Genomic DNA, 12,016 nt, shown 5'->3' with positions numbered 1-12,016 from the left:
CCAAAATTGTTTTTTTTTTCTTGGTTTCACAGGAGAAAGCAGATATGACTGACCTCTTATTCTTTTATATGATATTAAATCTAGTTAACCAGTTGCACCTTTTCTGTGACTACTGCTTTAATCTCATCACCACACAGCCATGGATATTTTTCAATATTAACTTTTTGTAATTTTTTTTTTTTTTTACAAAGTACAGTTATAATATGTGACTTTAATTCCAGACTTGTTTGCCATGTCATAGAGCTTTATACACCTCATAAAAATATCCTTCAGATAAAAGATGCAGGGTCACCATATTGGTGAAGAGAAAATTCTGTAACATCTGCGTAAAGGTCACAGGTTTGGTGTGTCCATCACTGAAATGTCTCTGAACAATAACACCAAATTTCTGTTTTCTCACTGGTTATCAGATGCTGTTGTTAAAAGAAGCAGTTAAATGCCAAAAAAAAAGGTAAAGTGTAAATGTGTGCCTCCCTCAGGGTCAACTCCGCTGCTGCTTCTACCCGAGAACATTCGTATCCGGAGGTTCAACCTGCAGACAGAGGCCTACCACGACTTCCTCCAAGAGGAGGAGCACATCATGGCTCTGGACTATGACTGGGACCACAACAACACCGGATTGAGTAAGACACACGTAGATAAATACTAGATAGTGCTAGAAAGACAAGAGACAACTCGCTTAACATTAATCAGAGAAATGTATTTGATGATGTCCCTGTGCTTTGTCAGGTATGGTGTACTTCACTGTGGCCAGTAAGGACTCTGTACCAGGTGCCATTAAGAGAGCATACATACCTTCAGTAGATGATGGCAGTAACAACATTGGTGCCGCTGTTGATCTCGGCATCAAATACATCACGACACCAGACGGCATCGCTGTGGACTGGGTGGGCAGGTGAGGCTAACCAACATTACTAGCTTGTAGTCACGTGGGGTTTTTCTCTGCATTTACCAGATTACATTCCTCTAGTAATCTGATGCCTTGAGCTTTACCATTTTCACTACTAATTTATGTGGATTTGACACAATTACAGCATGTTAAAAACTATAATGAAATATATAGTTGAGCAATCTTTGTCTGTGCTATTCTTAGATAAAACACTTTTACAGACCAGCTCCAATGTGCATGTTTCATGAGTAGTTTTGTCCTTTTTTTCCCCTCTAGGAACCTGTACTGGGCAGACTCCAGAGTGAAGAGGTTAGAGGTGGCCATGTTGGATGGACGCTACAGGAAGCACCTTGTCAAGACCGAGCTGGGTCACCCATCTGCTGTCGCAGTCAACCCTCGACTGGGGTAAAATAGACAGGGCTACCACACAGAGATTAGCATTAGACTGTGAGAAAGTATTTTACAGATTAGAGTAATTTAGGAACTAGTTGAATAGGTTTTGTGTTACTTTCTGTTGCTCATTTTGTACATTTCAACAAAATTGTTGAAATGTTGGTAATCTTTTGCTCTTCCTATGTTAACTCTCACTGTTAGAGAAGTGCATGTTCAAATTACAGAAGAAATGAAGGAGCATCTAGTTGCTATGATATTGTATCTATCTGTCATGGAAAACCAAAAAGGAAGGAGCTTTAACTCACCATATCTCAGAAACCAGAACTCTAACCCTTGCTGTGTTTCTGCAGGATGTTGTACTGGGCAGACCGTGGGGAAGCAGCCAAGATCGAGTGTTCCTGGCTGGACGGTCAAGAGAGGAAAGTCCTGGTGGCTGACGGATTGGGTTGGCCCACTGGCCTGTCGATCGACTTCACCAACGGTGACAGAATCTACTGGTCTGACTCCAAGGAAAGCCGCATAGAGTCTATCCTGCCTTCCGGAAATGAGCGCAGAACTGCTGTCTACATAGGTGAGGATTAGGAAGCTCAGTCATTACAAGAAGCCTGAAACAAGAGACTGTAAAATATATTATTCAGTAAATATTCATATGTGATCTTTGCTACTTAATTTATAGAAAACGGATGGATGATTGTTGTTTGCTGTTTATTTGGGATTTTGTTCATTCAGTTGTACATGTTGTTGCACCTTGTCTAGATGTGAGAAACCCCTTCAGCGTGAGTGTGTTTGAGGACCACGTTTATTGGAGCACTCAGGAGAAAGGCGAGGTGTTCCGGCAGGACAAGTTTGGCCACGGTGCCAAGACCAAACTGCTGACTGCTGGACCCTGGCTGACCCAGGTCTCTGTGTACCAGCAGCAGAGATACAACTCCATAGCCAGTAAGCTGCATACTCAGCCAACACATACTGCACTGTATTAAGCCTGTGATTTTAAGAGCTTTTTTTTGGGGGGGGGGCTGTTCATATATCATCCTAATAGAATCATTTCTGTGGATTATTTTTTAATTGTTTAATAATTGTCCTTTTTACTGCTCTTTAATTTTAATCTGTCAACTTAAAACAAACAATAAACTATTTAAGGAAGTTATGTGCTTTCATTTGTTAAAATGAGAAAAATCAAAACACCTTCCTCCATCTCTGCAGTGAAGAATCCATGTAAGGGAACCTGCAGCCATCTGTGTTTGCTCCGACCACAAGGTTACACCTGCGCCTGCCCTGAGGGCACCAGCTTTGTCCCTGGCAGTAACACTGAATGTGATGCTGGTAAGAATTTATTTTCGTCAGTATGTGTCATACAAACATTGAGCATCATGTATTGAAGTTGCATTAATTAATATTACAGCTTTACTGCAGGGAACACTGATAGAATTTATATTGTTTTGTCTTGTCTCTTTGCATAATGTTGGCCTGTAATTGACTTAAAAAACTCAGTTTTGACACAACACCAGTGAGTATAGCAAACAAGGGCAGAGATCCAACAGAAGCTTGAATTACTATAACAATTCTAACTACATTTTGGTTTGACAAGGAGAAAAATTCCTTTCAGTGTCATAATTGTTCATTTAAATTATTTCAGGTTTTGACCCACCTCCCACCATGCCGCCACCATGCCAGTGTCAAAATGGAGGCACTTGCTACTTTGATGACAACAAGGCTCTCTGCAAGTAAGACATTTTCTCACACAGGAAAGTTAAAACAAAACATAATGTTCTTGACCAGAGGTAAAACAATTGATAAATAACATGAGATATGTTGAAATGTGAATAAATTGTCACATTAATGATAGAAGGGAAGATGCAAATGAGGAGCAGAGTTTGAAATGTTACAACTGTAATGTTTGTATTTTGTTTCACAGGTGTCCTCCAGAGTGGGAGGGCGAATACTGTCAGACAAATGCATATGACGTTGTTGCAACTTCAGGTATATTTGATTTTATCACCAGAAATATAACAAGATTCAAAGTCATTTGTAGCTGGAAAACCTTTTTCATCATTAATCAGCTGCCTGTGGCCCCTTTTGTGTCCTCCCCTCTCAGTTGGGATTGCCATCGGGGTGACAATAGTGATCGTGGTTCTGCTAGTTGGTCTGGTTTATGCTGCCAGGAAGAAATCCAACCTGCTGGAGAGGCTACGCAACAGCATGCCATCCATGCCATCAATGCCATCAATGCCATCAATGCCCTCCATGCCCTCCATGCCCTCTATGCCATCCATGCCATCCATGCCATCCATGCCGAAACTGCCAAAGTTCAGGTTAGATGGACCAAGAAGAGAAGCGATACAATAGACGTTTTTTTTTTTTCCTGTCAGAATTTTAATATCTAAAATTTTTGTTTTCTAAATGAGATGTGCACTGTTTGAAAAAATGAACAGCTCCCACTACACAATTATTTTCCATATAGAATATTAGTCTTACTTTCATGTTTTCTGTTTGGCTTTCTGCATCATGTTATAGCTGAAACACAAATGTGTCTTGATGTTTTTCAGGAATGGTTCACCTCCAAATGCATCAAAAACAGAAGACACTGCAACGATGTTGAATTCAGTAGAGGTCAGTGGAAAATCAGTACAGTCAAACCATCATTTTATTTTTCCAATTCCTTCCTCTGGTACATTTAGACACTTTACTGGATACCAATACTTTACTGTTTTTTCATCAGGTGCCCAGTATGTCTGTGTCCATGGCTGAGATGGAGGGGAATTTTGAGAATCCAGCATATGAAGCTGGAGAACAACCTGTTGCTAACAGCGTGGTGACAGCCACCAAGACTCCTGTTGGAACGAACAAGGTCAATAAACATAAATCAATGCTCTCCAGTAGAGTGCATTGATTTTTCTCATACCTCCTGCATATATGACATGCTACATGACCGCTATGCCAAAAGGAACTTACTGTTCCCTTATAGGTTTTTCCTTGTCCTGTGCTGCTTTGTTCAAATTCACTTCAATATAAAATTTACTGGGTTTTTTTTCTGTGCATTGTCATGCCAAATGTTAAGTTTTATATTTTGATATGTATACTTTGATTTGCTCATTCTCATGGTCCTGTGTTTCCCTCCTGGTTTGCAGGAGAGCATCAATAATCCCTTGTATGTGGAAGAGGTTCAAGTTGTGGACAAGCCCACAGGAAGTGTAACCAAACCAAACCCAACAACTGCTAACAAGGTGGGTTTCACATTTATTACCAGTTTAAACAATATATAAAAAAAATGTTTTACTTAATTAATGAATGAGCGGTCTAATTCTAAAATATCATACCACATAGAAGAAAATGAGAGTTTGATTTCAATGGTTTGTGGTGATCAACTAGTTAGATTTAAAATTTGGCCCATTTTAGGAAGCCTTTGTGAACCCATCATACGGCTCACAGATAGAAGACGCTGACGTCACTTCTGCACAACCAGCTGCTCCGAGCGCACAGGTAGCCATGGAGACACATAATGTTACTTGATGTTTACTGCTCAGTAAATGAAATCACAATTAATGACATGCTCTGAATGTTAAAAAAAATTGCAAGTGAAGTATCTAATGATGTCAGGTGCGTACAATAGTGGACTGTTTTACCAGTATGGATGTCATGGATGTGAATCTGAGATTGCGCTCAGTTTTTGAAGCATTTTCATTTGTTCTTTTCTCTCCCAGCAATTTGAACCAATTGGAGATGAGAGTTTTGTGTCTTTCAAAAACCCAACATACACGGTGAGTCCAGAATGACAGCAAGCTCAGTAGCACTGTGCGTTGTTCAAGATTTAATAGAACTGCAAAGATTTCACTCTGACATGCAGAGCTGTAAAGGTTCTGTATTACATGCTGCCCACTAAGTCTCAATAATGTATATCTATCGCTACTTTGATGTGAAAATTTACCCACTTTTTTCTGTAAATTATGTAAAATGATTTGCATCAGCTTTTCTTTTACACTTTTTTATTTCACAAACTTGTTGAAAATGGAGTATGATTTCATTTTATGTTTGAATATGGTATATAACCAGTACAAACCCGTGTAGGAACAATACTATTTTTACTTACGCTATTTTTTGCAAATTGTTGTGATTTTCTGACAGGATCAAACACACACATCTGCTCCAGATTCTGACATCTGATGTGACCTCTATATCAGAGATTATCCTGGACCATGTTTCAGGATTGAAACTTTCAGTCATTTCTCACTGGAGCAAGCAGCGCTGCTGAAGTAACACATCATTACTGACACTGATACCATCAGAGATGCTGGACCCAGAATATTTACAAAGATGGAACAAATCAACCAAGACAGTTTGTAAAAGAAAAAGTATATATATATATTTTTTTTTTGTGTGTTTGTGACCCACAGAGATGACTTTAATTGGATAGTTACTATTGGTGTAAAATCTTTTATAGACATGATTTAATATAACTAATATAAGACTTACTGAATAACTAAAATAGTGATTAAAACTTGTAAATTCTGTGTTTATGATGAATGAGTTTGTTTTGTATCTTTATATAAATTGAATAAGTAATAAATGTGTGTTTTTGATGTGTTTTTTTTTCCATAAAAGGCTGCAGATGGTTTGAGATTTCACCTTTAAATTTCAGATGTTAAGCCCTGATACTTCATTTGATTAAACAAACTGTCTTTAACACCACTCTGTTACACTTTTTCTTCCTTATAGACAGAAACACTGATTATCTCCTTTCATCTTGACACACAGTATTACATAAACCTTTCTTCGTGTGATGGTGTTCATATCCCAGGAAGACCCCGCCGGTGTTATCCTCTGGCTCATCAGCCATCATCACAGCTCCCCAGCTACTGTATCTGACCCACTGAACTAAGATGAAATGCTTTGTCATCACCCATCTAGTCACACATAGATCCACAATTTGAGACTGTGATCACAGGGCAACAACAGTGACTCCTCTCCTCTCTTCTCCTTCACCCACTGTCATAAACGTCTGAACACATCAGGGTTTCCTCTCATCAAGCTTGTAGCAACTAGGGCAACCAGATGAGCAAAGGGACAAGAGAAAAGTGAAAAAAAAAAGACAGATAAGAGGAAAGAGCAAGTGCATAGAGGGAGGAAGACTGGAATCACAGTGGGGAGGGATGTAAAGGGAGCTGTGGCCGGTGTGTTTCTGTGTTGTGGTCCATGATGATTCATAGTCCATGTACTCATACCGTTGGTCCCCCACAAGGCATCTCTAACCATCAGCCAAAACAAGCACTGTACAGCTCACGGAGAGACAGAGACATGGAGGGGAGGGGATGAATAGCAATGGATGGATTTAAGAGGGGCGGACCAAGGAGGCATGCAGCCTGCAGCATGTGTGCACGCTGTGCTGCCTTCATGGGCTGTCAGAAATGGTAAAAACATTTCACATGAACGATACAACCATTATTTTTTCATCATTTTTGAAAGGCCAAGAAGTTAATGTAAGAATGGACATAACATTTATTTTACTTTTAATAAGCCATATATGCGCTGCAATTTTTGTGAATATAAAGGGTTAGGGCAATTAGATTTTTTAAAATAATTATTACGGCATATTACATCATACAGAATAGTTTAAACTGAATTGTTTTTCTTTTAACATGTCAATATATTACGTGAATTGAGTGGTATTTTCAGTTGTCAAATAGATGGTAAAGTAATTGATTTTACATGTGGATGTAGTGTGTACGGAAGCCAATTGATTCCAGGCACACAAAAATGTGTTTGCACATTACAAGAATACAGTTTTTATAAAAGATTCAGTGATTTGATATATACACAAAGACATTCACACATACAAAATCACTCAGCTGTACATGAATTTATAGAAAACAAACACTTGTGCAGGAGAGTCAGGAAGCTAAAAGCTCACACAAAGACTTCTAAAAAATAAAGACAATATAAACAGAGTTACATTAAATAAAAATTAAAACACTCACAGTAATTCAAAATTATGAGATATAAGCTCAAAATGATGACTTACTATCTCATATAGGTTTTTTTTATTAATTCCAAACATTTCATATTTTTTTCTTTTCCTGGCAGAAATGGGCTTCTGTACTTGGCCTTTTGTTTTAAACCTGCATCTTTAATGGACACATATTTTTCTCTCTTTTGGTAGAATAATAAATATAATAAATCAATTTACAACCACCTTTTACAAGTATGCAACAATGATTGACTGCTTAAACCCATTACCAAATTCATCTATTTGGAAGCCCAGGGGCAAAATTTTGCTGTTGGGCCCTTTTCTTTCAGTGCTGAGTGAACTGCCAATTATGCACCAAGTCAGCTCAATATATAAGACACAGCCACAACTTTATGCAAGATATGGCTTAGTTGATATTGTATTTGAGTAGTGAAAATTACCCAACAAATTAGTTATGCAGTTATTAAAATTACTAAAAGCTAAGTGGTAGCTCTCTAACACTGGGAACCTGATGTTTTTGGGGGCTCTGGGCGTATTTGCCCATTTATACAACCTTATTATGAAACCATAATTATGAGCTAATGAATGATATAGGATATAAGATTTTTCTTACTGTGAGTATTTTTATTTTTGTCATTCCTAACATTTCATGTATTTCCTTTTTTTGTGGAAGAATATGGACCTCCATATTTAGCTTTTTGCATAACTATAATGCTATATCGTGGAGAGCTATTTTCACTAGTGGGGTACTTATTTGTAGGGAAAAAAATTACAGCAGCCTTTAATAATAATAATAATATCGTTTGGCTACGCATATTTTCTCTTCCCCGTTCTCCTGCTAGCCACATGAATGCACTTGCTGTAGTGGAGTTTACGAGGAGCACTTGAAGGTATCATGGAGAGAGAGAGGGAGTGAGGGCGAAAGCTGACTGACAGACAGAGGGGCAGGGGTGGCTCACTGAGCGGAAGATTGGATGGAGCAGAGAAATAAAACCTAATGTGTGTCAGTCAGCTAGACGCAGAGTGAACAGAGAGACAGAGGAGAGGAAGAAGAAAGAGAAAGCACTGGCGTGAAAGGAGGAGCGGTCGGCTCGAGACAACAGAAACACGCACGCTGAGGCTGAGAGGAGCCTCAACAAGGTAAAGATGCTTTCAATGTGCACGGACTTAACTCTGCACAGTGTTATGTGTGTGTGTGAGGGAGACACTGTCAGTAAATTACACAGATCTGATTTTTTTTTTTTAAAGAATTGTGATTTCCAAGCACATGCCTGTGTAAAACCATGTGGATGCATGACTGTGCTGCATGTTAATTGGGATTGTGTGTCACCTGTGAACTCAAGCAGTAGATTAAATCAGTGTGGAGGAGAATATTGCATTTAGTTATACGTCATGGGTTGCATATATATGCCAGCTAAATGTGTGAAAAAAGATCATTCTCCTTCTGATAAATTAAAAGGGAAAAGCTGATCAATATTATCACAGCACAGTGCTTGGTGACCTGAGAGAGAGGTGCTTGACAGGACAAGCCTCAGGCTATCACTTGGTTTATGGTTTTATTGGCTACAGGAGAGGCAGGAGAGCCATATTAGTATTCAGTAAAGGTCAAGGCCACGGACAGAGATATTAGGAAAGAAATATTCAAGGAAAAAATGAGCACCAGTGAACTTTATCTTAGTCAAAGGAAAAGGTGATATCTTAGGTCTAGAAATTTGTCTAATTTTTATGATTATGTTGCTGTATTATAGGTTAAAATGATGTTGTTTTACATCTGAACTGACTGGTAAGAGGACATCATTTGTAGGCACACATTTTGCAGTCCATGTCCCCTTTTTCCATTTACACATATCATTATGAGCTCAGTGGGAGAGTTTCACATCAGCCACCAGTCAAAAGCTTCTAAAGTTTGGCTCCCTACCAGCTAGACTGGCACTTTGTCAACCGTCATGTCAAGGTCCACGGCTGTTAAAATCCTGAAATCATGAAAGAGACGCTGGCCTGTTTGCCTGCACACATACACACAGACACAGACACACACAAACACACACACACACACACATATATATATACAAATAAATGTGGGTTTCCTTCCCCAGACACCAAAGTCAATCTCCCAGCACTAGAAGTGCAGGACAGCCTGACTCTTTATCCTGCTGTGTCGCGGAGTGGGTGTGTTGAAGGTGTTTTTGAAGTGATGCTCTTCTTATAAGCCTCTTAAGAGCCATCTGGCTACTGACCTCCTCTGCACTACATTTTCTTTTCTTTCCAGCATTTTCAACCATGCACTATTAAAATCTAAATCTCAAGGAAGCTGCATGTAGATTAACTTTTGATGTTTTGTCTACAGTATTATCTATACAAACATTATTCTGTTGTGCAGAATTTGGGATGCAGACATTTAATACATCTGTTTTTCCACAAAAGAATGCTTAATTTATTAATGAGAAACACACTATAAATCTTTTGTAGATTATCCTAATATCTTTGCGAAATGTACAGCAGACATCTGTTTTTTCTGAATGGATATTGGAATGAAATCTGTCATATCCAAATATTTCTGCTCAGCCATGTGGGCGGCATCAGAGGAGGTGGATGAAATTCTAGGTAGTATCTCACATACAAACACACACAGTGTTTTGGGCAGATGGCCTTATCTGTGTTGGTGACCTCGCCCCTCTCTGTCTTCCTCTCGGGACCCGTCCAAAAGCAAATGAGTCTGGCAAACAGGTGGCGTGTGTGCATGTTTGTGTGTGAGTAGGGAGGACAGTGACATAAGGTTAAGCTCTGTGAACACAATATCAGTGTAATAAACTATTACATACGCGGAATTGATTGTAGATTGTGTTGGTAACTAGTTTAGTAGTAGGATGAATAATCTTGATCCAATCCCGAAGTTTTGTAAAGATAAAGGCAAAGATTCAGAAAGGCAACAGGGACAAAGTCAACCAGTGGGAAAACTTGAAACAATCAAACTTGACAATGAGTGAGAGAATGAAGAAGAGGCATCTGAATGTGGAATGTTATCATGATCCAGCAGCCAGTTTCTCTTTATCAGTAGGAGAAAAACATGACTGCAAACATGAAATAATATTAAAAATGATAACAAAACCTTAGCATGAGGCACCTCACAGTGCTAATGAGCCAATTAAAGGTATAGTAGTAAAGAAGAGGTTGCTCATAAGATCAAGTGATTATCACAAGGTCAAAACTCCAAATTGCCAATAGCTTTCAGTATAATATCAGAATTTAAATCTGTTGAAGCGTCCTTGAAAAACTCCATCATTCCTGCATCACAGAGACGAGGCGAAGAGAAAACTGCCCTGTGGGAGTCAAATTATTCAGTTTTCAAATAAAATCTGTATGCAAATGTTGTAAAGGGGCAGACTGTGAAATAATAGAAAATGAATAAAAAGAGGCAGATTTGACTAAAACTTTTATTCCTGCTCATAGTATTAAAGGGGACCTATTATGCTTTTCCTTATTTTCAGTCATATATATAATGTTACAATATCAGATATTCATATTAAATGTGGTCAAAGTGTCAAATAATAAATTAACGTATGTAGAAGTAATTCCTGTGAGCAAAAGCACATTTAGTCATTTAAAAGCTTTTACTATGAAGCAATAAAGCAGGAAATTTGGGTTTTTTTTAATCTGCAGTAACTTAACACAACTCTGATACAGCTGCCCGTCGGCAGGCTTCAGGAAAGTTGGCCACCGAGAAAAGAATAGAGAAAGAATAAATACAGAATAGAGACAGAATAAAGAGACAGGAGCTAAGATTGCCTGTTAGAGACAGAGGCTGAACTGAGGGGCTACATAAAGGGCCAGTATGAGATAAATGAGGAGTTTTTTGAACTGTGAACGATGCAAAGCTACTCTAGTGGAGTCCCAGAATAAAAATATAGAGCTGGAAATAAACATAATAGGTCCCCTTTAAGTTAAATCAAGATGAAAGGTTTCTCAATTCTTACTTGCCAGTAATACCTTACAGCAAGAACCAGTCTGATACTGTACAATATAGAGGATATCTACCGTAAGAATAAGATGTTTGCTCAGTGCTGATGATATATGCTTACAAAGACTTAAATACTCACTTTTTTCAACAAGTGTTTTTGTCTTAATCATGATCTAATTTGGTTAAAAAGCAAACAAGATAAAGAGTTGTATAGCCATGCTAGAAGCTCTACACACCAAAATGCTGTATACACAGCAGTGTTTTGAACCAAATGGCTGAAGAAGACATTGCTGTGGATCTTCATCTGTTCAAATAAATTTATCGGTGTTATGAGTTTGCAGCTTTTCCACTTTTTTTGATAGCAGATACTGCTTGCCATCACTGTGTTAGCATGCTAACATGTTCTTATTAGCACAAAACACACAGCTGAGGCTGAAGGGGGGGGTGTGGGAGTGAATATTATTCTCAATCACATTGACATCTTTACTCTCAAGTGAGAGAGTCTGTAAAATACTCATAAAAATGTTTGAAAATAAGGATAAATACTTATTGTAAGTTCCCAAACGTCTTCCAGTTACTTAAAGGGATTAATTTTGTGATGATATAAGATGGAGAAAAGCAGATAAAAATCTCATTGGAGAACCATGAACATACAATTTTTTTGTCATTTTTTATTGAATAAATTACTTTAAATGATTTGTCAACTAATGAAATTTTGTCAATTTTCTGTCAATCAACTCATCAGTTAATCGACTAATTCCAGCATTGTGTTTGATGTTTGATAATACAGGTATAGTTTGATAATACAGGTATA

The 12,016-nt window shown here is 38.2% G+C and overlaps 2 protein-coding genes across 2 annotated transcripts in view; both read left to right on the top strand.

Annotated features, from left to right (window-relative positions):
* Nucleotides 1-5,944, top strand: part of lrp2b (low density lipoprotein receptor-related protein 2b) — a 39,456-nt gene extending 33,512 nt beyond the window's left edge. The window contains exons 67-81 of the mRNA XM_044338402.1: nt 480-623; nt 730-895; nt 1,166-1,294; nt 1,633-1,853; nt 2,039-2,221; nt 2,486-2,605; nt 2,919-3,006; nt 3,198-3,262; nt 3,378-3,594; nt 3,829-3,892; nt 4,002-4,130; nt 4,411-4,506; nt 4,679-4,762; nt 4,984-5,040; nt 5,405-5,944. Coding sequence (XP_044194337.1) covers nt 480-623; nt 730-895; nt 1,166-1,294; nt 1,633-1,853; nt 2,039-2,221; nt 2,486-2,605; nt 2,919-3,006; nt 3,198-3,262; nt 3,378-3,594; nt 3,829-3,892; nt 4,002-4,130; nt 4,411-4,506; nt 4,679-4,762; nt 4,984-5,040; nt 5,405-5,443 — 1,802 coding nt within the window. The 3' untranslated portion in view covers nt 5,444-5,944. The remainder of the gene's footprint in view (nt 1-479; nt 624-729; nt 896-1,165; nt 1,295-1,632; nt 1,854-2,038; nt 2,222-2,485; nt 2,606-2,918; nt 3,007-3,197; nt 3,263-3,377; nt 3,595-3,828; nt 3,893-4,001; nt 4,131-4,410; nt 4,507-4,678; nt 4,763-4,983; nt 5,041-5,404) is intronic.
* Nucleotides 5,945-8,132: 2,188 nt separating this feature from the next.
* LOC122971270 (MAGUK p55 subfamily member 3-like) overlaps nt 8,133-12,016 on the top strand; it is a 21,368-nt gene continuing 17,484 nt past the window's right edge. Inside the window, exon 1 of the mRNA XM_044337845.1 lies at nt 8,133-8,384. The gene's annotated coding sequence lies outside the window, so the exon portion shown is untranslated. The remainder of the gene's footprint in view (nt 8,385-12,016) is intronic.

The sequence above is a fragment of the Thunnus albacares genome, chromosome 20, assembly GCF_914725855.1.
Source record: "Thunnus albacares chromosome 20, fThuAlb1.1, whole genome shotgun sequence".
Classification (NCBI taxonomy): Eukaryota; Metazoa; Chordata; class Actinopteri; order Scombriformes; family Scombridae; genus Thunnus; species Thunnus albacares.
This window is presented reverse-complemented; position numbering and strand designations above follow the sequence as displayed.